Here is a 27,670-nt window from a genome sequence, read left to right as displayed (position 1 = left end):
CGGTGAAGAGAATAGTATCCAAACAGTAAAAGAGGAGTGTTGAAGCAGGAATATTGAGAATTAACTTCTGAAGTCCCATATGTAGCATAATAACATTAAAAGAGGGATGGGGGAAACTAATCTTTATCCTCATATCACTAAGAAAAAAAACAAATCATAGGGTTACAAGGTAATTGTATCTCCTTGGTATCTCCTCCAAAATGTGCCTCCTTTGAAATGCACATCACATGACATCTACTTCTCCATGATTTGGGTCTTTTTCTAGTGATGAGGGAATGAAAATTTGGTGCCTCCCTACCCCCTTGGATGTAAGTACGCTATATATGGGACCACATCTCATAACTAGGGAACCTAGATTGCTCCTAGATTGAGGATAGGGAAGGACAAAAAATAGATGGAAATACTAACAGGGCTAGGAACAGGCATATAACAGACAGGAGACCACAGCCACACCAGACATAACAAACAAGACATGGTTTAGGTATACTCACACCACAAACGGAAGGGATTCAGGTATCCATTAATGAATGGAGGGGATTTAGACAAGACATATACCTCAGATCACTGGGGTAACTCCAGGGGATGCAGGTGATGCGGTTTCACCCAGGCCCAGAAGCCTTAGGGGGCCCATAGGGCCTCTGTTCTCCATGTAGGGAGCCCAGTACTATAATTAAAGCATTATAGTTGGGGGCCCTGTTACAGGTTTTGCATTGGGGTTCAGAAGCTTCAAGTTACGCTTCTGTTTTAAGAGGTTAAGAGAAGTTAGGGGGCCCCAAGATAACCTTCTCCACTCTGGCCCATGAGCCTTTAGCTACACCCCTGCCTCAGATGTTTAACCACCATCAGAAAGAGAAAACATAAAGCCTCATGTCCACAGGGAAAATCAGGCCCGTCGCAGATTCTTCATGCAGAATCCCGCAGCGGGTCCCTCCTTTCCCGTGGACATGAGGCCTAAAAAGAAGAATTACTTTCCTGTCCGTCCCTCTGTCGCGCCTGGATCATCTTTCTTCAGCCCGGCGGATGTGCTCGGCACGCCGGCAGCGTGCCGTGCTCATGTGCCGTGCACTCTATTTTTTTTTTTTTTTTTAACTCCTGCTCTCCCACGCCCCCGCGCCGGAGAGCAGAAATTAAGCTGCTTGTTTGCCGCGGATCCGGACGGCTTCCATAGGCTTCAATAGAAGCCTGCGGGAGCCATCCCCGCGGGAGACCCACACTAAAATAGAGCATGCTGCAGGTGTTTTTCTGCACACGCAATCCGCGCCTCAAGGGAAAATGACATCCCCAGGTATTTAATTACCTGCGGGTGTCCAATGCATCCCCATGGGATGCGGATCACGCATGCGGGTGATCTGCTCTGGATTTTAAATGTTATTTTACTCATGGACATGAGGCCTAAAGGACTAGACTCAGGCATCCAGCTACCACCAGATGGGTGGAGCAAGCAAGACAGAACTCAGGCGTTCCATCACCATAACACAGGTGTCTCAACAGGACAGGACTTGGACCAAACAGAAACAACACCAGACAAACATCTGTACAACATGCATGCACACAGCAAAATAACCGACAACCATTCAGGGCTGAGGCTGGAATAAATGCAAACCAGTCATGGCTGATTGGCAGGCTATGGAAACACATCCCTTTCGGCCAATCAGTCCATGCTGCAATATTGAAGCAGAGAAGAGAAGAAGCGTACAATAAACACTGAGGGATTCCTAATAGAAGACACCCAAGTAAACTTTTGCAGTCAACTTAGGCAGTCAACAGCGCCCAAGGTGTGGTCATGGACTAGGCTGACAGAGATGCCATTACAGTTCCACTCCCTATTGTGATTGTCTGCAACACAGTTTTTTAAAACTCGTCAATGAATTTAGGAAATGCAATGCTGAAGAATTGGGTAAAGCTTACTGCAACAGCAAGTTGAATGTCCGTTCATAGTTTTACATAAATCCTTTTGTTTGACTGCCATCTAAAGCCATCCTTTTCCATAGTTAGAAAGTGTATTATAAGATGTGTATGGGTATCCCTTTATAAGGGTATGGGTATCCCTCTATTATTGTATGGGTAACCCTTTATAGGTGTATGGGTATCCCTTTATAAGGGTATGGGTATCCCTCTATTATTGTATGGGTATCCCTTTATAGGTGTATGGGTATCCCTTTATAAGGGTATGGGTATCCCTCTATTATTGTATGGGTATCCCTTTATAAGTGTATGGGTATCGCTTTATAAGTGTATGGGTAACCCTTTATATGTGTATGGGTATCCCTTTATAAATACAATGAACAAAAAGAGTAATATAACCAAAAATAAGTAACTTACGCCTCTGGCATTGATTCTCAGATGGACCCCAACAGTGCTCAGGACAAGCCTTTGGACATTTACCACCTGAGAGCAATAAAACAAAATATGATCAGTTAAAAGATACATCACCATGCCATTAATCACACAAATCATGCAAATATATATATATACAATTGAAAGCAAACACCTATATGATACTCTGGTTTTATATATACTGGATTCTTCACCTAACATAATTGTAGATTCCACAAGGGCAGTCACATATACAGTCCAGATATTATATTATGTACAGCAAAACGTGGCAACCCCAAGAGCCAGACCAAAATGTTATGCTGTCTAAAATTTCCCAATGGTTCAACACATGCCAAGAGCAAAGAAACTGGAGCACAGGTCGTGATCACACATAGTGGAGGGCAAAGTGTGCCAAAAGTTTGATTCTACAAGTTGATTCTAAGAAAATTGTCTTACTTAGGCATTCTAGGTATGTCCCAATGAATCTGAAGGTATGTGTTTTAGTTGTATTGTATGCATTGTTTAACCCTTTCCGATCCACTGTCTGACGTCTGAAGACATTCTGATTGAAGGCTGTACAGCTCGATGTTGGAAGACATCCGGCAGGGTATTCTTACTGTATATTACTGGCTGCTCTATTGTCGGGGGCCTCTCCAGCATGTCCCATACCGCAGTACTGGCTCTAGCAAGCAGATGGCGCCATTGTATAATGGCAGAAAGAGACAGCCCCCTAGGAAACCTTGAATCCAAAATTGGATTGCAAAGGGTTAATGCTTTGCTTTTGCAGAGGAGGTTTGACGATTGGAGGGGAGATTTACTTAGATGGGTGTTATATATGACGATCTATATAAAGAGTGCACTGTAGTGAAGTGCAACAAATGTATTAAAAGGCGATAGCAGCATACTCAGTCAATCCATGCACAACAATCCGAAATCTATGCCAGCTACAATCTGACATAGACTTTAGCTATAAAATAAATCAGTTTCCGACATAAATTCTAATAAATCTGTTGGGCCGTTGGTGGCCACACCCCCACCCACACAGTGCCGCCCATTTTTCATTTTTTGCAAGTATGACTTTTTACAACACAATTATGGCACACGGGTCACCCATAGCGTTTAATAATTGATTATGAACACATAAGAACCTCTGCTACTTTTGGATGAATACACGGTACTGAGCAGCATACACTGTACATTCAATGTTAATTAAGGTAAAGGCGAGCGTATCGTCCAATCATGTGATCACTTGTAAGTGCATATATACTGTATTAGACCATTGCCATTATTGGATTAAAACTAACCATGTGATACTGTACATCTTCCCGAGTCTTCAAAAAGCCATAAAATATCAAGAGAATGGTCATAAGAAATACTTAATTTTCTTACGAAAATGTGCAAAATGAAATACTTTAGAGGTGATCGTAAAATATGTTAATATTAGCCTATTAAAGAGACAGATCAGTAGGAGTACATATATCAAGGACCCCCAAAAAAATCTGAAAAAAAGGTACCTCGTCATCCATTTGCTATGGAGAGATGGACCTACAGTGTTGTGCAAAAGTTTTAGGCTAAAAATGCTAAAAAAAAAGGATACTGTCAAAACTAGAAGGGTTAATAGTTTATTTTTGTCAATTAACAAAATACGAACTGAATTAACAGAGAAATTTAAATCAAATCCATATTTGGTGTGACCACCCTTCACCTTCAAAACAACATCAAGTCTTCCAGTTACACTTGCACACAGTTTTTGATGTAACATTTTGGAGAACTAACCACAGATATTCTGTGGATGTAGGCATATTTGGTATTTCAGCCGCACTTAAGCAGCGCTGCTGATTAGAGCCACCTGATTGGCTCTTCGGCACCACGTGACTACACAGCGTGCACGCGGATTGCCTTAAGCAGCCGTGCACTACACACTACAGTTAAGCAGCCGTGCACTACACACTACACTTAAGCAGATGTGCACAGACCCCCCCCCCCCCTTTGGAGATGTGCACGAGTGCTACTTCACGAGACCCGCGGGGGGTTAGGGTTAGGTTGAGGGTTAGGGTTAGGGTTATGTTTAGGTTTAGGGTTAGGTTTAGGGTTAGGGTTAGGTTTAGGGTTAGCATGGCTCTTCGTGCACGGCTGCTTAACTGTAGTGTGTAGTGCACGGCAGCTTAAGGCAATCCGCGTGCATGCAGTGTAGTCACGTGGTGCCGAAGAGCCAATCAGGTGGCTCTAATCAGCAGCGCTGCTTAAGTGTGGCTGAAATCCCAAATATGCGTGGATGTAGCTTCTGTCTCTTCATGTAATACCAGATAGACTGGATGATATTGTGATCAGGTCTCTATGGGGCTATATCATCACTTCCAGGACTTCCTGTTCTTCCTTACGCTAAAGATAGTTCTTAATGACATTGGCTGTATGTTTACGGTCATTGTCCTGCTGCAGAATAAACTTGGAACCAATGAAATGACTCCTTCATGGTATTGCATGATTCATTTAATATTTTGTTAATTGACAAAAATAAACTATTAACACTTCTACTTTTGGAAGCATTCTGAATTTGCAGCATTTTTTACACACCTGCCTAAAACGTTTGCAGTGTACTGTACATGGAATTGGATTTAAGGAAACAGAGACATGCATGTATAGCGGCTAAACCCTTTTAAAGAGGTTATTCCTCAAAATCAAGTATACAGCTGACCGTTGGGACTCCCACAGTAATAATGAATCCCAAAGGGCATCAACTGAATGGAGCGGTATATGCTTGCGTATCACTGCTCTATTCACTTCAATGGGACTACCAGAGATAGACAAGCTCAAGTGCCTGGCTATTTTCAGCAAGCCCATTGAACTTTATGGAGCAGTAGTGAGGCCATTGTATGACCAAAGCTCCATACATTCAGGAACCTTTAGGACCCCAATTCTCTTGATCAGTGGGGTTCCATCCAGTGTTGCGATTCACACCAATCAGATACTTATCTCTAAGGTCAGATGTGAATATTCTGAATCATACTATCATTATATAGTTTTGCGCCACCACAATGAAACACTTCTGTTGCGTTCTTGAAAAAAAAAATCTACTTTTCGCCTGTCTTTTAGACGAGGCTGCCAACAGGTACCGTTCTACTATCACATCGAAGTGATCTTACAGTTTACAATTCCCTGTCACTGGACCATCTGTTTACTTCTATCATAAACTCATTATGGCAACATAATGCAAAATCATTTCTGTCTAACAGGACAGAGTCGAAAGGGGGATGGGGTGGAGAGGTGCGGGGGAGACTCCATCTGGCACAAATAATACAACTTTAATCAGTAATAACGATAATTATTATTAGGAAGCTACTGGAGCTCGGTGCACAAACTTAATGAGTCTAAATTGATTTATAACAAAGGGGATTAGGAATGACTGCCTAGGAAAACACCAGGTTCAATCATATCTCTACAGAAGGGCAGTCATATTATTTTGGATAAAGAATTGCCAAGTTTTCCAGAGAGAGTATATCTGGTGCGGAAGGTCACTCTGACAAGCTGAAAGCTGAGTGGCTCAGTAGTAAGTTACCACTAAAGGGAACCTGTCAGTATGATCATGATACTCTAACCAGGGGCATATAGACAGGCTTCACATTACAAAGAACCATGTCCCACATTCATTAAGACTGGTGTTTTATGCAGCAATCTCAATTAGTTGAAGTTATTTGAAGTTCATTAAAAGGCACACACCTCTTAATAGTTCTGGCTCATTATGGAGTGTTCTAAAGTCAGAAAATGAAATCTACGCCTGCTGTTAGCTGGCATGGATTTTCACCATAATTTTCACAATTTTCATAGCTTTAGTATTAATAGAGCTGTCTACAAATTATTTACCATGCCTACTCATATCAGGCCACACCAATTCATTACATCGGTTTAAACTCTTGTTTAAACAACTTTTGTTACAGTTTATGTCATACCTGGCTCAAACTACTTTATAAATGTTGGTCTGTTTTTTAAAAAAGTTTTTAAAAGAGTTGAGCGTGTGAAATGATGTCTGCTGGCTCGGCCTGATGGAATGGTTTCTCCCTAGTATGGGGAGAACCTGTCCATCAACCCTATGCCCCCTTCTTATCAGGCACAGTGCTATAAATTTGGTAGCGGTTTGCCTGGTATTGCAGCACATTTCCATTTACTTGAATGGGACTAAACTGCAAAGTGGTATGAGGCACAGACACTTCAAAATGTACAGCACTATGCCTGGGAAACAATTAAGGGGATACAGCACTCACTGAATCACCCCAACCCCTCCAGTCAGTTGGTTGTGGTGCCAATAGAATCAGTCTCATGCTGTGGACATCAATATGAAATTCCTGGAAAAGCCTTCAGTGATAGGTAAATGTTTTAAAAGAATGAAAATCATACAGAGGGGACCCTCGGCATACAACATTAATTGATTCCAGGGCAACTGTATGTTGGGGTTCTAACTGTATGGAACAATGGTAATTGGTTTCGAAGACTTCAAAATGTCATTCAAAAGTAATACAAAATGAAGATGAAAGAATATTAGAAAACGAATACAGATAAAGCAAGTCCTTACATATAAAAGTCAAAAAGAGAAGCTGTAAATCACTTTCTATGTGTGGACAGCAGCTTCTTCAGGGGTGATGTATGGTACGCAGTGTACCAGAAAAATAAAATCGAAACACCCTCACCTGGAAGAGAGTTCTTTACTATAGAGTTCAAGAGGGACCTGGAAGCCTTTATTAGGTGGTACAATATTACATGTCACCGATTACTTTAGAAGGATTTTTGATCCAGAAATTATTCTAATTGGAGTATGGGAGGATTTTCTTCCCCTAAAATGGGAATATGCAGTGATCTGAGCTTCTTCCAACAAGGCCTGGTTATCAGTGCTAGTCTAGCTGGGGTTAGTATTTAAAAAAAGTCCAATGTTTTGGAGTTTGCTCGTACAACAGTGTCAAGAGTAACTGAGAATAGTGTGATTGAGGAAATATATGCAGCAAAATGGGATCCTGTGGACAGAAACAACTCATCGATTAAAGGGGTCAGAAGAGGACGCCAAGACTAGCTCTGATGAAGAGGTGGTGCACAGTCAAGCAAATTGTAGCTGAATACAATAATAGTGTTTCGGAGTGCACAATTCTTCGTTCCTTAGTACAGATGACCAGTTCAAGTGTCATTGCTGTCTAAAGCCCTGACACACTAGCTTCTTTTTGTCATCCATGTGAAAAAAACAGATGACACATGGACAGCATATTGACCCACAATACTGAATGAGGCAACACCAATCACCGAGGTTTTCATGTAGAAATGGACTTTGTTAAAAAACTCATTGCATTTCCTATCCTCGTCTGTATCATGAAGGAGGATTAGGAAATGCAAATGCATGTAAATGTGCGGGCAGTCTGTGAATCAGGCAGCTCATGGATAGGCGTCCATGTGGTGTCCGATATAAGTTGTGCCCGAGGCTCTGGGTTGAAACTTTGGGACACAGCAAGTGTATCAGTGGTCTAAGACAGGGGTCCCCAACTCCAGTCCTCAGGGACCACCAACAGGTCATGTTTTCAGGATATCCTATTGTAAGAACACCTGTGGCAATGTCTGAGGCACCGGCAAAAATTACATCATCTGTGCAACACTGAGGAAATCCTGAAAACATGACCTGTTGGCAGTCCCTGAGGACTGGAGTTGGGGAACACTGGTCTAAGAGAAACAGAAAGACAAGACTTCAGTGGGCCAAACCGTGCAAAAATTGGATCACTGAGCAGTGGAAAAACATCCCCTGGTCCAATGACTCCAGATTCCTGTTGCATCGCGCTGATGGGAGGCTCAGAATTTGGTGCAAGAAGCATGAATCGATGAACCCTTCCTGTCAGCTGTGCACAGCATTTCAGTACCTCCATCCAACCTCTTGCAACTGCAAGAAGCTCTCCAGCCTGGATGGGCCAATATTCCTACAATAGAGCTTTAACACTAGCGGAATCTATGCCATGACCAACTGATACGATTCTGACGTTCTGAAGGCCAAAGGAGCTCCGGCTCACTACTAGATGGGTGTCTTTATAAAGTGGCCATTCAGAATAAAAATAGGTAATATAGATAATATTCACTTTTTTCCTTAAGGAATAAAAAAAAGATTCAGTTTTGCAAGAATAATAGGCTGAGTTTTAAAGCAGATACAGAACAGTAATATAAAAATATCATTTTGGTGATAGAATGGCAGCTTCGTAATACGGGCTGAGAGATAGCATTTTATGTGAAAACTGCTATATCTGGGCCTGCAGGCGATGCTCCGGCCGTCCTTGTATTACATTCCCTATTATAATTCTATAGATTCATTGCTTCCTCTTTTGTGCTGAGAGAAAATAAAGAAATTATTCTCTATCTTTCCCTCCTCTGCACTTATCTCCTGATCTCCAGCGCTGTTAGAAGGTTAATTATCAAACTGTGGAACTCACTCCAGCTTTTCTGGCTATATTACCTCATGAGGCATCACACAATGCTGTTTTATCAAGTCAGCCACGCAACAGTGATGTGGAAAATCAGGCAAGATATGGTTTCTTTCCCGGTTCAGAGAATAGTTTTCTATTTGAATGAAGTCAGACAAAAAAAAAGCACAAGTAAAGTTTCATGCATTGACTACCTATCATGTCACTAGTTCACATTCATAGATGCAAAGGCGGCCAAGAAGTTCAATGGAGTTGTAATTGTTGTTATTGCTCTTTCCTCAAGTGAATATTAATGGTATTAATAGTAATGAATGATGCAAAATAAATTCTTGTCCAAAAACCTAAGGTTCACACTGCATTCAGCCGTTATGTTCAGTTGGACACGTCAGTAGATGTTTGCCCAGGACAAGTGCAACTACATGCTTACATAGATGCATATTTCTGCCGTTGACTACCATTGAAGAATGGAAAACCAAAATGATGGCCTACACCCTTCTAATACATCACTCAGCGCTCTACAGCTATTGGTTGGAGGTGTAAACGTTTTTGCCAGACCAGTGCTCCTCAACTCCAGTCCTCCAGTCCCCAAAGAGGTCATGATTTGAGGATATCCAATAGAGAGAACACCTGTGGAAAAGTTTTAGCCACTGACAATAATTATATCACAGGGGCACCCTATCCTGAGGCAACCTGAGCCTCTTGCCTCAGGCGGCAGTCAACAGCATCTCAGTGGGGCTGCACTAGGGTTGACACCCAACTAGTAAGTCACTAGCCCAGCAGGATGATTAAGGCCGGTATGTATTTTTTAATGGCCATATTAATGGTTGATAAAACATAATTGTCAGCTGCAAGTCAGTCGGGCAGCAACCATCAAGCATTTAACTCACTCCATCTGTAGCTCTGATCGAATGGCGTGACCCCTAACCTCTCCTCCGGCACCTGCGTTCTGGAATGGAGATGCCATCCTGACGCTGTACGGAAAGATCAGGGGTCATAGTTTGATTACAGCAACAGTGGCCACCAGACAGGGCTACAGATGCAGTAAGTTAAATGCTTAATTGTATTGGGTTGCTGCCCAGCCAAAGGTCCACTAAGGGGACACTAAAAATAGTGGGGCCACTAAGGGGTTTTCCCTCATGATTTATGTGCATTGCGAAATGCACAGAATTTGCATGGGAAAAGAACCCCTTGTTTTTAATGGGGGTATTTACATGCACAATTTTTCTCTTGTAGTGCTGCGAGAAGAAGCGACGCAAGAGAGAAATAGCAACGTGTCCTAATTTTAAGTGATGTTGCCCATTCTTCCCTGTGAGATATTTTTTTTTAAAATCGCATTGCGCTAACATGTATATGCAAATTTTTTTGAGTGTGATTTTTTTTTTGTTCCTGTAGCACTTGCATAAAAATCGCATCTTTGGGAGTGCAGTATCTGTCCGAGTTTCTTGGACCAATATCGTACTCGCATGAAACTCACTGTAAATGCACCCTTATATACATATATTTAAAATTCTGCTCATGTACCTTTCTCATACCAGCACAATGGCCCCTATCTGTACAGCAGATTGATATAGCCCATCGACTGTTCCCTTCATAGCAATGGATATTAGTCAAGTGATGAGCCAAATATGTCATGTAACCTCTGATATTCAACTATTAGAGGCGTAACTAGAAACTTTTGGGACCCCTTACTTACCAAGTGCCATTTATAACACCGGCGACTCCGTATGTGATAGAGGGCCTTTGCTTCTCCTAAGACTCCATGGCCCAATAGTGACTGTTACTTCTGTACGCCTTATAGCTATGCCCATGTCAACTAGCACTGATCAGGTATCTAGTAGGTGAATAGCAGTTTGTACAATTGCAGAACTTACACAGTAAGGGCTCGTACCCACTGGCAATAGACTTTCCTGCGATGCGAGAGTGAGTGAAACCAATGATTTTCAATGGTTTCATTCCCATTAGCGATGTCTTCCCTTAAGGCTCGCAGTGCTAAGAAAAATCTGCGCTATCGCCCATTGTTTTTAATGGGCAGGGGGCAGCAACGTCGGCCACATTGAAAACATAGGCAGTACATTGCGCTCCCCTGACACAGCTGTGACAGGGGATCCCTTCATCCCCGCGGGGACCGCGATGCTATCCCATTGCTTTCAATGGGGCCAGCGCTGCTACCGCCACATTGAAAGCAATGGAATGAAAGCACCCTCTGCAGCGATGAGTTTCGGGGCGGTGGGGGAAGGGGGGCTTGAAATATAAGCCCTACTCTGAAAATAATCCCTAGCTGTAAAAAAAAATACCTCACCTAAAAGAGCAGTACAGCCCCTCTGTCAGTCTTCATCTGTCTTCTGGTGGCTTGGGATAGAAGAATCCCCACCTCCAGAAAGCGCTGCCTCTGATTGGCATAGTGCTGTGACCAATCAGAGGCAGTGCTCAGCCATTCATTAAATCCAATGAATGACTCAGGGCTGCCTCTGATTGGCTAAGCGCTGTGACCAATCACAGTCAATCAGAGGCAGTGGTTTCTGGAGGCAGGGATTTTTCATTGCCTGGCAACTAGAAGACAGATGAATACTGATGGGGACGGAGAGAAGAGCCGGACTGCTCTTCTAGGTGAATTATTTTTTTGACAGCTAGGGATGATTTGCAGAGCAGGGCTTATAATTCAAGCCCCCCCAAAAATCATCACTGCAGGGGTTGCCTTCATCCCATTGCTTTTAACAGGTTGCAGTGCTGGCCCAATTGAAAGCAATGGGATAGCATCGCTGACCTCTGCCACATTTGCGACAGCTGTGACAGCTGGGGCAGGGGATTCCTTCAACTCCATGGTACCCGCGAGGATGAAGGAATCCTATGCCACAGCTGTGTCAGGAGAGCGCAATGTACTCCCTTTGCTTTCAATGGGGCCGACGAAAACAATGGGCAATAGCGCAGATTTTTCCTAGTGCTGCGAGCCTTGATTGAAGACATCGCTAATGGGAATGAAACCACTGAAAATCATTGGTTTCATAATCATACGTTTTTACTCACTCTCGCATCGCAGGATTCAAGCCCTAACGCTATCTACAATCATGTAGTACCCAGAATGGCCGATATAAATAATATGAGGTTCTAAGTATGAGCACAGTCGTGCTCAGATGTAAACACTGAAGGGGCTAAGATGCTCGCAGGAGTGTTGTGGCCCCTTCAATCTGCTGATTGGTGGGGATCCAGAGTGGCAGACACCCACTGATCAGATATAGATAGCTAAGCCTTCAATTTTTAAAGACTGGTTATCCCCGTTAACTTTTTTTATTTAAAGGTATTGTATCACTTCTAGCCATTTTTCTCCAAAAAGCAGATGGCTCCATACATTACACATTGTACATGGCCTGGGTGAAACGGTAGTCCCATTCACTTCAATAGCCTGCAATACCAACTTGGGCCACTGCACAATGTGCGGAGCTGTCTGTTTCCTGTAACAAAGAAGAACAACCCTTTTAATCAGGCAGTTGTGTCTCTTATATCCAATAGATTGTATTTCCGGTATCTCTTTCGGTTAAAACTTTTGGATTTGCGTTAAAAAAAGAAGAGATTAAAATAATATACTGTGTGCGCAAGAAGCAGAAATATAAAGGTAATTTGTAAATCGTTATGTGCTGACCCCAATAATTTAGCTCCTCTCTTCTGAATCCAGACACTCTACCGCCTCATCTCTTCAATGTTCCAACTGGCGGTAATAGCTCATTCCACTGACTCAGCTCTGCTGCCTTCAATACAAGCTCAGGCGGCTGAACAAATCCTGATTTCAATTCCTCTCCCTTTGTTATGATTCCTCCCCTGCCTCTCGCGTTTGACCACTGCTGCCATTCACGAGAACACCAAATTTAATTTGCCTAAGATGCAGACAATTTCGGTGCACCTCACGCCTCTGCAAAGGCACGGAACTACTCAGCGAAATTCACTGGCGCTAACTCTCACACACTCACGCACAAAAGTACATTACCTTTAAAGGACATAATTAAGTAGAACTGGGTCCAGACTGACCGACAATTCAGCCCTGATTTAATGGCTTCCCCAGCTGTGACAAACGTGGATGCATTATTGCTGTTACTTTGCAATTTTGCAAGCGGTTGGAGTTTGTACGGCTTCAGAATAAGCTTTCTCCTGATAGTTAAGTTATTCATGGGGTTTAATCTCACACATCACTTTGTGCTATTAGCTGTGTGTAATAGCTCCTGCCTCACTACTGAGGTTTTATGAAGCAACATAGTACCTTCCCTTTAGCCGGACAATGTAAACATGATTTAAAGGGAAGAAAAGGCCATTTTTCACTTTCTTTAAAAATGGCAAAAATATAGACATGTTGCCCCCGTTTGAGTCTTTGCTCCTGGTTAGATGGGAAGTTCTATTCCAGTTTATTCCCTCTTTCCTATTGTGAGACGGTGACCGGCAAGGTGCTGGAGGGCAGGTATATTTCGCCTAGGATGCTCTCCTATGCTGCTTTGGGGAGCGCTTGGGCAGATACGTGCCACCGAGCAGCCTGGGCTCGGTGGAGGAAGCCGGCAGTATGGTGTCAGTAACACTAAGTTACTGACACGTTGTAGCAAGTAAGTGGCTCCAAGCCACATAATCCGGGCCGGCTTTTCCTGGAGTGACCAAAGTGAAGGGTGGGATGGTCACTCCCACGTACCAGGTGGGGCTGGTACCAGGCCTTATAAAGCCTGGGCCTACAGGGCCAGGAGGAGAGCTGAGACCTTTGCAGGTCTGAGAGTCCTGGCTGGCTGTGTGCAGGAGCCATTTGTTTACCAGTACGTAGACAGGGACGCTACATGTTTAGTAAGTGCTCGGACGAGCAGGATTTACGTTATGTTTGCCTGATGTTAAGGCCTGTATTTTGCTTTTGTTTGCTTGGAAATAAACCCAGGCAAAGTCTGGACTAAAGACTTTATCCTATGTGTCACTGTCTCTGACTGCTTATGCCCAGGTTGCTACCGATCCTAAATGCTAATCCCTCACATATTGTGTTTGGATGCGGGCAGCGGTCTTAAAGAGACATACACCAATTAATGGACATTTTGCTGCAGCAGCTGGTGAACCGTTGCTAAGGGCAACCGCCCAAGAGAGATTGACTGGAGAGTGCTGTAACCCCCATGTCCTGGGTGAAAGCTGCAACGGCACAGCCATCAGATACTGCCAAGATGGAGGAACTGATAAAGCAGCTGGTACAAATGAACGTGCAGCAACAGCAAGCGTTGGCCCAGCAGCAACAAGTGACGGCGACCCAGCAAAAGATCCATGAAGAGGCCATGAGAGCTCAGGCCGAGACTAATGCTCTCCTGGTGCAAGGTGTGCAGAGGTCGTCTGGTTCGCTCCCCACCACCCGTACCGCGGTACAGGCGGCCTTACAAAAGATGACGGCCACCGATGACATCGAGGCCTATCTCGCGGTCTTTGAGAGAGTGGCCGAGAGGGAGAAGTTACCGGCGCCTCAGTGGGCTGAGGTAGTAGCGCCTTTCCTGACGGGAGAACCCCAAAAGGCCTACTTTGACCTCGGTGAGCAGGATGCCAAGGACTATAATAAGCTCAAAGGTGAGATCCTGGCACGCTTGGGCGTGGACACCCATGTGCGGGCCCGACGCGTACACGCCTGGACTTTCACGGACGACCTACCAGCTCGCTCCCAGATGTACGACCTGTTCCACCTGGTGAGAAAGTGGCTGCAGCCAGAGGAGTCGTCCCCAGCGGAGATCGTACAAAGAGTGGTTCTGGACAAGTTCATCCGCTTGTTGCCCCCCGCAATCCAGCGCTGGGTGGGACAAGGGGGTCCCCAGGATGTGGGCCAACCCGTGATCCTCGGGAGAGACTTTCCCCTATTTTGGGACTCGTGTGCGACACCGAGGGTCGTCTGCAAATAAGGTTCATGATAATGCAAATGTGTATGATGTGTGTCCAGAACCGTTTGACCCTGAGGGTACGGTTCCAGCAGTAGGGGTGACCCAAGAGAATGGGGATAACTTTCCCTTAACAGTACTAGCGGGTGAGACAGAGGTACAGGACGAAGTGGTTGCTATGCCTGACTTAGAGGTCTCACGTGCCAATTTCGGAACTGAGCAGCTCCGAGACCCCACCTTAGTAAAGGCCAGGGAAAATGTTAAAGTACTAAATGGGGAGCCTCAATTCCCGGGGGCTGATACTGTGTTTCCACACCTGGCAGTCAACCAAGAATTGTTGTATCAGGTTGACAAGGTCTGTGGGGAGGTTGTGGAACAGCTGGTGGTACCTCAGTCTTATCGCAGGACGGTCTTAGACCTGGCGCACAAGCATGTGCTGGGAGGTCATCTCGGGAGCGAAAAGACAAGGGAACGCATCCTTCAGCGTTTTTTCTGGCCGGGGGTACATGGTGATGTAAAACGTTACTGTGAGTCGTGCCCGGAGTGTCAAATAACAGCTCCTATGCCCCATTACCGGAGCCCCTTAGTGCCCTTGCCCATCATAGAGGTGCCGTTTGAGCGGATCGCTATGGACCTAGTTGGGCCCTTGGTAAATTCTGCCCGTGGTCACCAACATATATTAGTGGTTGTAGACTATGCCACCCGTTACCCCGAAGCCGTTCCTTTACGCAATACGTCATCCAAGGGTATTGCAAAGGAACTACTTCACATGTTCTCCCGCACGGGCATACCAAAAGAGATCCTGACGGACCAAGGAACCCCCTTTATGTCAAAGGTCATGAAGGAATTGTGTAAGCTGCTGAATATTAAGCACTTACGGACGTCTGTGTACCACCCACAGATGGATGGCCTGGTTGAGAGATTTAATAAGACCCTAAAAAGCATGCTAAAAAAGGTAGTCAATAAGGATGGGAAGGACTGGGACTGTCTGCTGCCATATTTAATGTTCTCAATCCGTGAAGTCCCACAATCCTCCACTGGTTTCTCTCCCTTTGAATTAGTTTATGGTAGACATCCCCGAGGGCTCCTTGATGTAGCTAAGGAGACCTGGGAGCACGAGTCCACCCCCTACAGGAGTGTTATTGAACACATCTCCCTCATGCAAGATCGAATTGCGGCGGTCATGCCCATTGTCAGAGAACATTTACAGCAGGCTCAGGAAGCCCAAAGCCGGGTATATAACCGGTCCACCAAGGTGAGAACCTTCAACCCTGGGGATTGGGTACTAGTGTTGGTGCCCACCCTAGAAAGTAAATTCCTAGCAAAATGGCAAGGGCCCTATGAAATAATTGAGAAAGTCGGAGAAGTAAATTATAAGGTATACCAGCCAGGTAGGCGGAAACCAGAACAGTTGTACCATGTAAACCTAATTAAGCCATGGAAGGACAAAGAAGCCCTGACTGCAGTGAGCACCCCCCATGGTGAGGTCCCAGAGGTGTGTGTATCAGGGTCCCTGTCCAAATCCCAACAACAAGAGTCGAGGGAATTTATACAACGTAACTCAGATGTGTTCTCTGATATACCATGGCGTACTGGTGTCATAAAACACGACATTATAACTGAACCAGGGGTAAAGGTTCAGTTGAAACCGTACAGGGTTCCAGAAGCCCGCAGACGAGCCATCTCAGAGGAGGTCAAGAAAATGCTAGACCTCGGAGTAATTGAGGAGTCGAAAAGCGAATGGTCCAGCCCTATCGTGCTGATACCAAAACCTGATGGCTCTCTGCGCTTCTGTAACGACTTCCGGAAGCTAAATGACGTGTCAAAATTTGACGCATACCCAATGCCGAGAGTGGACGAGTTAATTGAGAGACTGGGTCATGCCAGGTACTTTTCCACTCTCGACCTTACTAAAGGCTACTGGCAGGTTCCCCTTACAGAGAGCGCGAAAGAAAAGACTGCGTTTGCCACACCAGAAGGGTTGTTTCAGTACATCTGCCTACCCTTCGGTTTGCATGGAGCCCCAGCAACCTTCCAAAGATTGATGGATATCATACTCTAACCCCATCGTCAATATGCGTCAGCATATTTAGATGATATCATCATCTTTAGCGAAGACTGGGACAGCCATCTACCCAAGGTACAGGCAGTACTGAACTCCCTTAGAAAAGCAGGGCTCACAGCAAACCCAAAGAAGTGCGCCCTGGGTCTTGAAGAAGCCCGATACCTGGGGTATATAATAGGTAGGGGTATTATAAAACCCCAGGTCAATAAAGTTGAAGCCGTTCAGAACTGGCCACAACCCACAACTAAAAAGCAGGTGAGAGCCTTTTTAGGCATTGTAGGGTACTATAGGCGGTTCGTGCAAAACTTTGCTAGCATAGCAGCGCCCCTAACAGACTTGACCAAGAACAGTAAGTCAGTCATGGTCAAGTGGAACCCTGACTCAGAAAAGGCGTTCCAAGAGTTAAAACGGGCCCTCTGTAGACGTCCAGTGTTGGTCACACCTAATTTTAAAAGAGAATTTATTGTTCAGACAGACGCGTCCGACGTGGGACTGGGAGCAGTTCTGTCCCAAGAAGTAGAGGGAGAGGAACATCCCGTGATTTATCTAAGCAGGAAGCTCACGCCACCCGAGAAAAATTACAGCATTGTTGAACGGGAGTGCCTAGCCATCAAATGGGCCCTTGAATCCCTAAAATACTACCTTCTAGGTCGGCACTTCAGGCTGATCACAGACCACTCTCCCTTAATTTTCCCCATTGAGGGCTCAGCCAGACGAGCATATTTTCTTTGCGCTCCTATGTGCGCAAAACAAAATGTGCTCAACGCATGTTAAAACTACACATGACCGAAGCTCTGTGCCCTTTGCTTTTAGTGGGGCCGTTGCTACTGCTGCCAGCCCCATTGAAAGCAGTGGAATGCAGGCAACCATCGCAGTGATTTTTAGACAAGGGCTTGAAATATAAGCCTTTCCCTGAAAATCATCCGTAACTGCTGTAAAAAAATATATACATCACTTCTCCACCGCTGTGCAGCTCCAGCGCGTCTTCTCGCTGGCTCCTCGGCGCCCTTCTGAAGCTTCTTCTCCTGCTTGGGATTTAAAAATCACCACCTCTTGAAAGGGCTGTGTCTGATTGGCTGAGCGCTCAGCCATTCATTGAGTGTTTCACATGGGTGTTTTATCGCGGCTACTTTGCCGCGATAAAATGGCAGCTGAAAATTAGCTGCGCTAAGGTCTCTCCCCTGGCCCATGGCTGTGCAAATGCCGAGAAAATGGAAGATTTAGCGTGATGGAATTGTGCACGCTGATGTGCGCATGTGAACAGAGCCTTTGCAATAAATGGGTTCTATTTTCTGCATGCAAATATGATCAATGTTAATCTGGCCTTAAACTATCAATGCGTCGTACTAAAGCTCAGCATTCATCAGGTAGTCAGAGAAGCGGGAGGTGTGCAAATATGCATGCAAAATGCAGGAATATGCGCAATGCGCTGTGCAATTCTGTGAATAAGAGAACACTGCATTTTTCGGCCGTGTGACCTGTTTCATGGCCAAAGTCAATGCCTAGCCCTCGTCTAAGGCTTTCACATGGCCAAGAAAATCGTGCAAGATTTGTGCATCCCTAATGGGGTCTTACATGAGCAATTTTTTTCCCGCATTGCAGATTCTTTTTGGTGTAAGTGAATGATGTCCGCTAAAACCTCATTCCATTACATTGTACAGTACATTGCTGCGCAATTTCAGCTCACATTCCGCAGCAATTCTACTGTTCTTGGATACGCCCTTTGACTGGCATTGAGAAGCATTGGTCTGGCGCATGTCATAGGCAGGCAGAAAATATCTACAGCTCCAACCCAATAGCTGAAGAGCGCTGAGTGACATATGAGAATGGCATGGGGCACCATTTTGGTATACCTTTTGGTCAAAGGTAGTCAGTTGCACTGATTTGGGCTCGGATTTCGCAGCCAAAATTCGGCAGCAATTCTACTGTGTGTGATCTTACCCTTACCAGACACCTCATCTGCTTAAGGGCTTCTTCAGAGGGATGTATTTGCATGCGTCCTTGTGTGCGCAAAATATAAGGGCAGTTCCTTCAGCCCACCAGATCTCTGTGGTGGTGGTAGGTCAGTGTCTTCTGTCAGGACCGCTGAGTTGTGTCTGAGATAATAACGACTTAGTTGTATTCTCATTGTGTTATTTTTGTCGTCCCCCCCCCCCCCCCCTCCAAGAGCTCTAACTGTGGTGTTCTTCTGTCGGTCAGACTCTGTGTTTTATATATGTTGTTGGACCTGTGATGACGTCACCAGGAGTGGAGCTATGATGTCTTCAGGGGCGGAACATGAGAAGCACCACACATAAACATACATATTCACGGTCAAGTGGTCGTTAGTAGTTTGACTAATATTACAAACCCATTCAGTGATCTTTGTAACTGCTGGGCCTATCCAGCTTCTAGTAATAACCCAGCAGTGAATATTAACTGGCGGGATATGAACTTGGCTCCAGTCTGTCTATGCAATGTGTAAAAACTTTCATTTTGTCACTTTGTTTCACTTTCAAATTACCCATAATTCCTATTGTAAATTACCCATAATTTCTGTAACAAAAGGAGAAATTTGATATGTGGATCAAGTTGTTAGAAATGGGGTTACCACTAGGGGCGCTGGGGTCCTGTTGATGCGGGATGCTCGTTCTGGTGCTATGGGGGCCCAGGCTGGTGGCTCTGTCTGGGGTTCCCCCACTCTGGTGGTTGGTCGTGGCGGTCGGCGGCGCATCCCGCGTCGTGCACGGGCGCACCTGTCCATTGGTTGGCCACGTGGTGCTCAAGCTGGTGCGCGCCGCCGAGGGGAGGCGGCTTTATGATTTCCTCTGGTCGTCATCTGACTTCGCCCTGCCCCTCTGGGTGGGCAGTTCTGCATATATACCTTGCTGAGCCTGACTCTGGTTGCCAGTGTTTGGTTTGACTTGTCTACCTACACCCGCAATTATTGACCTGACTTTTGTGTGTTTGACTTCGGCCTTTCATTGGACTCTGCCTCTGTTTTGCCCTCCTGTACTCCACACATGTCTTTCGGTTTGACCCTGCTTGTTTCACGATTACTTTCTGGTCTGCTCACTTGTGGCTTCCAGTCAGCTATGTGGTGCTCACCTGCTGGTCTCCCTGTCCCTCCTTCTTTGGGGTCCCTGTCACTACTGCAGCGCAGGGACCATCGCCCAGTTGTCACCCTGGGGCCTAGCCCAGGGGGGCAAGTAGGTAGAGGCATGGGAGAGGGCTGGTGTAGGGATCCCCTGTCCATCTGCCCCCGCCAGTCCTAACAAAAGTAGCCTGGCACTATCAACAAAGAGATGTATACAGTGCAAGAGGAAAATGGACCCTAGAGACTTCTCCGGTCTAGATCATCGGTTACTAACTCGCTCGGCCACTTTATTCCTGTGAGTAGTTGTGGTAGGGGCGCCAGTGCACTGCTTTGCCCGGGGGCCCATAATGCTGTTAAGACGCCACTGAGTAGTCATGCCTGGATATAACATGGTATTTTTAAAAACATTTATTCTCCACACCTTGGCTTTTAGTAATACATTTGCCTTGTAAGCTGATTATAAAGGCAGGTACAGTAAATTAATATAGATGGTTCGCACTGTTGTGTTCTACTGCTGAAATGCCCTTCTCCGGAAATAAACTGATAAGGTTACACATTGCTCTAAACTGCTCCCAGTGATATAACATGGACTGACACATTATACATGTACTGTCACAGCACTGCTGTAACGGGGAAAATATTAGGGCTAGAGGTCAAATCCAACACGGGAACAGCCAGCCATTCGGAAATGGTCATTTGAGGTGGCCCTTTAGATTTCATCAACTGTCATGTTTTTATATTGCAGTGTTATAAATGAAGAGATGGTATTCAGGGCAATGAATTGTATCCTGGGAATTCTAAATACAGTAGAACGTACAAAGGAGAGAACATAAAATAGGAAGGTGGAAGTGGTTCGAAAAGAGCGGACCTCTCCCATTATTAGACCCTTGTGTCAGACAAATCAGTGGACATTTTCTAGCTGTGAATCACCTATTATCCCCCCCTGTATAACATCATCAACCTTCCGAAGACAAGACAAATCGGAAGGTTCTGTTCCTCGCCTGTGATCGCTTTTTCTGTAGCTAATTGGATCTGAAAAGCTGTGGGCTCAACTGCAAACAGCCATTTGACAAGTGAACAGTTTGCTGAGAATGTTCCCGCTATAATATGACATGCATTTGCAGATAATAAATTAGTCTTTATACCATGTCTTACTCTTCTTTGTGCAGTATGTTTGCCATCTGCATCTCCTAACATATAATCACACGCCTCCCGCTGATCTTTTACAGAAATGTAGGTTACGTAAAGCTTCAGATAGCCACAAATATATAAAATAAACTATTAGTAACTGCATGGACTTTGGGAAACTAAATTAGATGAGGTTATTGCCTAAGACATTCCTAAACATTGTTGCAAGTTACATCAGAAGGATTCTTCTAGGTTTTACTATGGTGTCCTTAGATGACTCAGTAGCATCTCGGCAAGAAACATGGCGAAATCTATATATATAAAATTGAATGTATGCGTGTGTGTCTGTCTGCGTGTCTGTCTGTGTGTTTGTCCTTTATGCGCTACTACACCATTCATCCGATCGCCATGAAACTTTGGGAAGTTGTTGAGTACACTCCTGGGAAGATTATAGGCATAGTAAAACTATCCTACGATAAATGGCGCGCATGTGAGCGTCGTCGACAGTTGCGCCCCCCCCCCCCAAGTAGATCGTTTGATTTCCATCACTGCCACTAATTCTCTCACTTCGCGATGTCATAGAAACTTGAAATTTGGCATGAGCATTGATTATGTCATAAATAGGAAAAGCTAATAGGTCCCAACTCAATTATTCAATTCTAAGCGCCAAAGAATTAGCGTCCAAATTTTACGCACGGAATCTAATTCTCTCACTTCCCAATGTCATAGAAACTTGAAATTTGGCACGAGCCATGATTATGTCATAAATAGGAAAAGCTAATGGGTCCCAACTCGATTATTCAATTTTATGCGCAAAAGAATTAGCGTCCAACTTTTACGTACGGAATGTCATTTTCTCACATAGAAACTTGAAATTTGGCACGGGCATTGAATATGTCAGAAATAGGAAAAGCTAATGGGTCCCAACTCCATTATTCAATTCTATGCGCAAAAGAATTAGCGTCCAAATTTTACGTACGGAATGTCATTTTCTCACATAGAAACTTGAAATTTGGCACGGGCATTGATTATGTCATAAATAGGAAAAGCTAATGGGTCCCAACTGGATTATTCAATTCTATGCGCAAAAGAATTAGCGTCCAAATTTGACGTACGGAATGTAATTTTCTCACTTCCTGATATATATAAATGAATGTCTGTCTGTCTGTCTGTCTGTCCTTTATGCATTACTACACCATTCATCCAATTGCCATGAGACTTTGGGAAGTTGTTGAGTGCACTCCTGGGAAGATTACTGGCATAGTACAACTATCCTACGATAGGTGCCGCGCGTACGAGCATCGTCGACAGTTATGCCCCCCAGACAAAGATCGTTTGATTTCCATCTCAAGCACGAAAGCAAAAGGCATTACGAGCAAAGGGATGAGTGTTCAACCACAAAATGATGCATCCGCCGAACGTTTCGCAAGACAATTGCTGGATATTGAGAATGCTGAGGTAAAATGAAAGCTGTGCTGTGATTGGTTGCTATTTCTTATATTGCTGAGGTAACATGAAAGCTGTGCTGTGATTGGTGGCTACTTCTTATACTACTGAGGTTGCATGAAAGCTGTGCTGTGATTCGTTGTTATATATTATACCACTGAGGTAACATGAAAGCTGCGCTGTGATTGGTTGCTATATATAATACCGCAGAGGTAACATGAAAGCTGCGCTGTGATTGGTTGCTATTTTTTATATTGCTGAGACAGAATAAAAGTTGCGCTGTGATTGGTTGTTATTTCTCTTACTGCTAAGGTAACATGAAAGCTGCGCTGTGATTGGTTGTTATATATTATACCACTGAGGTAACATGAAAGCTGCGCTGTGATTGGTTGTTATCTAGATATATGAAAACGAATGAATGTCTGTCTGTCTTCGCAGCAACGCGCGACGGGTAAGCTAGTTTTTTATATAAGTAATTGCATATCATGAACTCTATGAATCTTTATTCGAAGATCAATATGTTATCAACCAGCAATATAGTGGAAACAGGGGTGTAACTACTGCTGTAGCAGCTATCACAGGTAGGCCCAAAATTCCGGGTCCGGCATGGCCACTCAGCAGACCAGGTTCTCCTGAGACTGTTATTACTACAGATAATCCAGAAAATGGAAAAGCTATAAAATTAAAAAAACAATAGTATAATCAGCTCTGTCACTAACCCAATGCTCTATTCTACACTGTTCAGCTCTACCCCTTGTCTTCTGCCACCTGGTCACATGACCATTGTGGACAGTCTCCAGCCAAATAAGGTATTGTTAATATTTGGGCTCATAAAAAGGGATTATCATTTATTAGGGGCATAAGGAGACATTATTAATGAGTGGAGGCATAAGGAGGCATTATTACTGTGTGATGCTTGAGATTTTGGGGTGTAGGTGTACTAGGGAGGGATTGTTAATATATAGTTAGTGGCTAGAAGGCCAGGTTTTGTTTTTGTTTTTTTTATTGTTACTGTTAAAGCCAGATTGACCCCTTAGTGACGAAGCCTGTTTGCGCCTTAGTGACGGAGCCAAATTTTGGAAATCTGACATGTCACTTAACATATCATAACTCCGTAAAGGTTTTGCATATCCAAGTGATTCTGACATTGTTTTTTCACCACATGTTGTACTTCATTTAGGTGGTAAAAATAGACCCATAGAATTTGTGTATATTTATTAAAAGTGCCAATATTGGGAAAATTTTGAAAAAATTGTCATTTTTTCACATTTTTAACTGTAATATCTCAAATATGTGCAAACATACTGTGCACATTTTTGCTAAGATATATATTTCCATCTGTTCACTTTATTCTGGACACATGTTTGAAAAACTTTTGTTTTTTATTAACCATTTAGGAGGTGTACAAATTTAACATTAATTATCAACATTTTGAGGAACACTTTATTTTCTGGCACCAAGCCAAGATTGCAAAGGCTCATGAGTGTCAGAATGATAGATACCCCCACAAGTGACCCCATTTAAAAAACTGCACCCCTTGGTGTATTCACTGAGGGGGGTCATGAGTATTTTGACCCCACAGTTTCTTTTCAGGAAGTAATGCAATTAGAAAAAATAAAATTTCATATTTTTGCAAATATGTGATTTTTAACACAGGATTTTTTTCTATAGTGCACATGAAAATTAGGATTTACACCTCAAAATGCATATCCCCATTTGTCCTGTGTTCAGAAACATACCCATTTTAGCCATAATCTTCTGTCCATATGTACAACGGGGCCAAAACCGAGAGGAGCAGCCGGTGGCTTTCAGATCAGACATTTTGCTTGAAGGCGTTTTAGGCCCCATTGCTCACTTGTAGACCCCTTGAGCGGCCAAAACGCAGAGGACCCCAACAAATTACCTCATTTTGGAAACTAGACCTCTTAGCGCATTAATCTAGGGGTGTGCTGCGTATTTTGACCCAACAGTTTTTGAATGAATCAAAGCAAAGCAAAAGTAAAAAATTAAGATTTTTTTTTTTTTTAATCAATTATGTGATTTTAAAAACGTGTTCAGAAACATACCCATTGTGGCCCTAATCTTCTGTCCGTATGCACAGTGGGGCTCTAACCAAAAGGAGCAGCAGGTGGTTTTCAGAACAGACATTTTGGTTGAAGGTGTTTCAGGCCCCATTGCCCAATTGTAGACCCCTTGAGCGGCCAAATCGATAGAGAACCCCCACAAATGACCCCATAATAAAAACTAGACCCCTTAACGCATTCATCTAGGGCTGTACTGCGTATTTGGACTCCACCGTTTTTAAATGAATCGAAGCAAAGCAGAAGGAAAAAATTACGATTTTTGTTTTTTTGGCAATTATGTCATTTTAAAAATAGTTTTTTTTGTACAGCATACATAGGAATGAAGACATTCACCCCAAAATGTATACCCCCATTTGTCCCGTGTTCAGAAACATACCCATTGTGGCCCTAATCTTCTGTCTGGATGCACAACGGAGCCCAAACTGAACAGAGTGTCAAACTTTAACTGTCTTTTAACTTTTACGTGATCGCCATTATCCATTGGATAATGGCGATCACGTGACCGAAGACCGCGGCCCCCCGTGACATCTCCAAGCTCTTGGCTACTTTTAGTAGCCAGGAGATTTTAAATTTCCTTTTGCCCTCCCCAGCTTCTGTGCTTGCGTCCGACATTTTGATGATGGGCGCATGCGCCAAAACTGGGGAAAGGTCCGCAGAGAAGGGTTCCGTCAGGGGACCTCGCTGGTGGCCTCATTTAAGTAATTCACCTCCCCTTACGGATCCGATCCGTGACGGGAGGTGAAAATTGAGCTTTTTTTTAACTTTTACGGGACTGGGAAATGCGTACTGTGAGGGTTATGAACATATTAATTTATATATGTATGTATCTTTGATATACGTTTCCGGAGGCTGTAGGCCTAAATTGTACACTCTATTCTGTGTCCTATGAAAAGGTCTGCTAAATGCTCGTACATTTAGCTTAGTACTTAATTACATTAAGTAGAGGTGTAATCTTAAATGTCCATCATGTCTCCAAGATCTTGTTTATCTCGTTACACTGATCAAAAGGTTGTGTGGAATGCTTTGTTCTTAACTGCTGTCTAGGTAGGGCATGTGATTAGAATGTAGAGTGTGATGATAATCAGGGTACCAGACACGATGTCTACATACAAACAAATAAAGCATTGTTTATAGAGAAGACAAAATTATGTACCAGTAAAACAGGTCAACCTCTGTAACACTAGCCTACTGATACGCCTACTATTTTCTGTATAAGAATAAGGCAATGTACACAATAAAAACAGATTGCTTCTAGACACAGGCCTGATCTCTGTGTTTCATAGCTTTCTCATGGCGGCCGCCATAACAGCCTTTGATTTGGAGCCTCACAGCATATTGACGGAACATTGAATTCCCTAACAGAAATTGGCGCCCGAACGCGGGGCTTGATGGAACAAGAGGACCACCTACACCTCGAACCCCCCCGGACCCAGATGGGATAAGGAGCCACTCGGAACCACGGATTGACAAAAACTGCGCAGTAAGGTAAGGTTTTATCTTGCCACAATCTATCCGTGCTTCCTGGCTGCTCCTTTCCTGTCCGAGGGGTAAGAAGTGCATGCCTCTTATAAATCTTCAAGCTTTTAAGAATCCATATGGTGGGCTGAATATGCTGTGCGGGTGTTTAACTGTTATTGTCTTTATTTGTTACCTTGCATGGTCAGTGTACAGAATATGAAACCCTCTTGCCGATCTCTGGAAGGCATGGTATAAATTGTACCAGGGAAGCCTAAAATTTTCAGGGGATAAAATCCCTGATGGGAGCCTCTTATAGGTATAAGAGAAGTAGTTGAGACGGGGGGAAATAAGCAGGGTTGGGAAGTACCGACACTTTTAGACAAGTGAGGAAGTACTGACACTTAAAAAAAAAAAAAAGTAGTAACTGACATGCAAATGTTTTTGTCTTTATGTGTGTGTATAAATGGAAGGACCTGTATGAGAGTTAGACTGTGTTATATGGTGTATACTGTCCGGTAACCAGAAATGAAATGAAGCAAAAATGACCAAATGCTGAGCCAGACCATAGGGGGTGGAGCTAGGTGATGTAAGGAGATGGGAGGGAAAAACAATAGGAACAGGTCTTGCTCCACCCTACACACAGTCCAGCCTAGGTGAGAAGTGTGTCTCCATTTTAAGTGGATGTTGGTGTATATATATGTATATTGTGGTAATGTATAGAGTGAAGGTCACTCTTAGACTCCATGTTAAGTCTCTCACTTGAACAAATGGAGTGACCAAAGGAGGGGCATCTAATTTTATTCCTGAGACTAGTTGTGTGAGATAATAGCCCAGGATTACCACAGTGTATATATGTATATACAGATTCGTGGAATTCAAAAATATTGGGTTGTGTTAATTTGAATATTATTGAATTAAGATATTAATATGAGATAATTGTGTACTTGAAACACCTGATAAGTACTTTAGTCAAATTAATAACAAAAGTTCTGTTTAAAGTGTAATTCATCTTCAATGAACAACAGTATTTTATTTGAAGAGTGTATAAAGAAAATAATAATAAAAATAATAAGCCTCTTGGTGTATATAAACCGCCAGCCATTGGCCATAGTGCTGGTAAAGAGGATAAGGTATGGAAGACTGCATAAGAAAATAGTGAAACAAACAATTGTTTTATGTGTGTGAAAGAATAAAAACAATAAGCCTCTTGGTGTACATAAACCGCCAGCCATTGTCCATACTGCTGGTAAAGAGGATAAGGTGTGAAAGATAGCTAAAGAAATTGGCAAATGAATATTGGTCCCCATCCCACTTATTAGGGTCCCAATCAACTACAGTATGAGCCTTTTATAGTGTCTAACTCTCTTTAAAGCGTAATTTGAACTAAGTCTTGCTCCTTGCAGCAATACATAAATGGCGCTGTGAACAGGATTACGCAGAGAGTAATACACTAGTTTGTTTTAAAGGAAAATTTTGATAAACTGATAGTTGAAGAATTTCTTGTGATAATCGGGCTTAGTGTGAAAATGTCGCTGTTTAAGAAAATCCGCAATAGTACGAAAATGTCGGTAGCTAAGAACAAAGAAGTGTCTGATGAATTGTTAATAATGCCAGGGTGGAATAAAGCCCCCTATAATATATTGGCCGCTGAGTGGTCACAGTGTGGTGAATATCAGTATGTGAGTAGAAATGGGCATAAGTTGTATTGTGTTTGTCATTGGGTAGCCTATTCTGAGCGAATTGTGTAAAAACCGCGGTACTAAGAGTTTTTCTTACCTATACATAATTCG

The 27,670-nt window shown here is 43.7% G+C and overlaps 1 protein-coding gene across 1 annotated transcript in view; it reads right to left on the bottom strand.

The window, feature by feature from the left end:
- The window catches only part of ERBB4 (erb-b2 receptor tyrosine kinase 4), a 1,004,693-nt gene that overhangs the window by 315,511 nt on the left and 661,512 nt on the right, over positions 1-27,670 (bottom strand). The window contains exon 5 of the mRNA XM_066575628.1: positions 2,323-2,388. Coding sequence (XP_066431725.1) covers positions 2,323-2,388 — 66 coding nt within the window. The remainder of the gene's footprint in view (positions 1-2,322; positions 2,389-27,670) is intronic.

This window comes from Eleutherodactylus coqui, chromosome 8, assembly GCF_035609145.1.
Source record: "Eleutherodactylus coqui strain aEleCoq1 chromosome 8, aEleCoq1.hap1, whole genome shotgun sequence".
In the NCBI taxonomy this organism is placed as follows: Eukaryota; Metazoa; Chordata; class Amphibia; order Anura; family Eleutherodactylidae; genus Eleutherodactylus; species Eleutherodactylus coqui.
The sequence above is the reverse complement of the archived record's forward strand: the minus strand, read 5'-3'. Positions and strand labels throughout refer to the sequence as shown.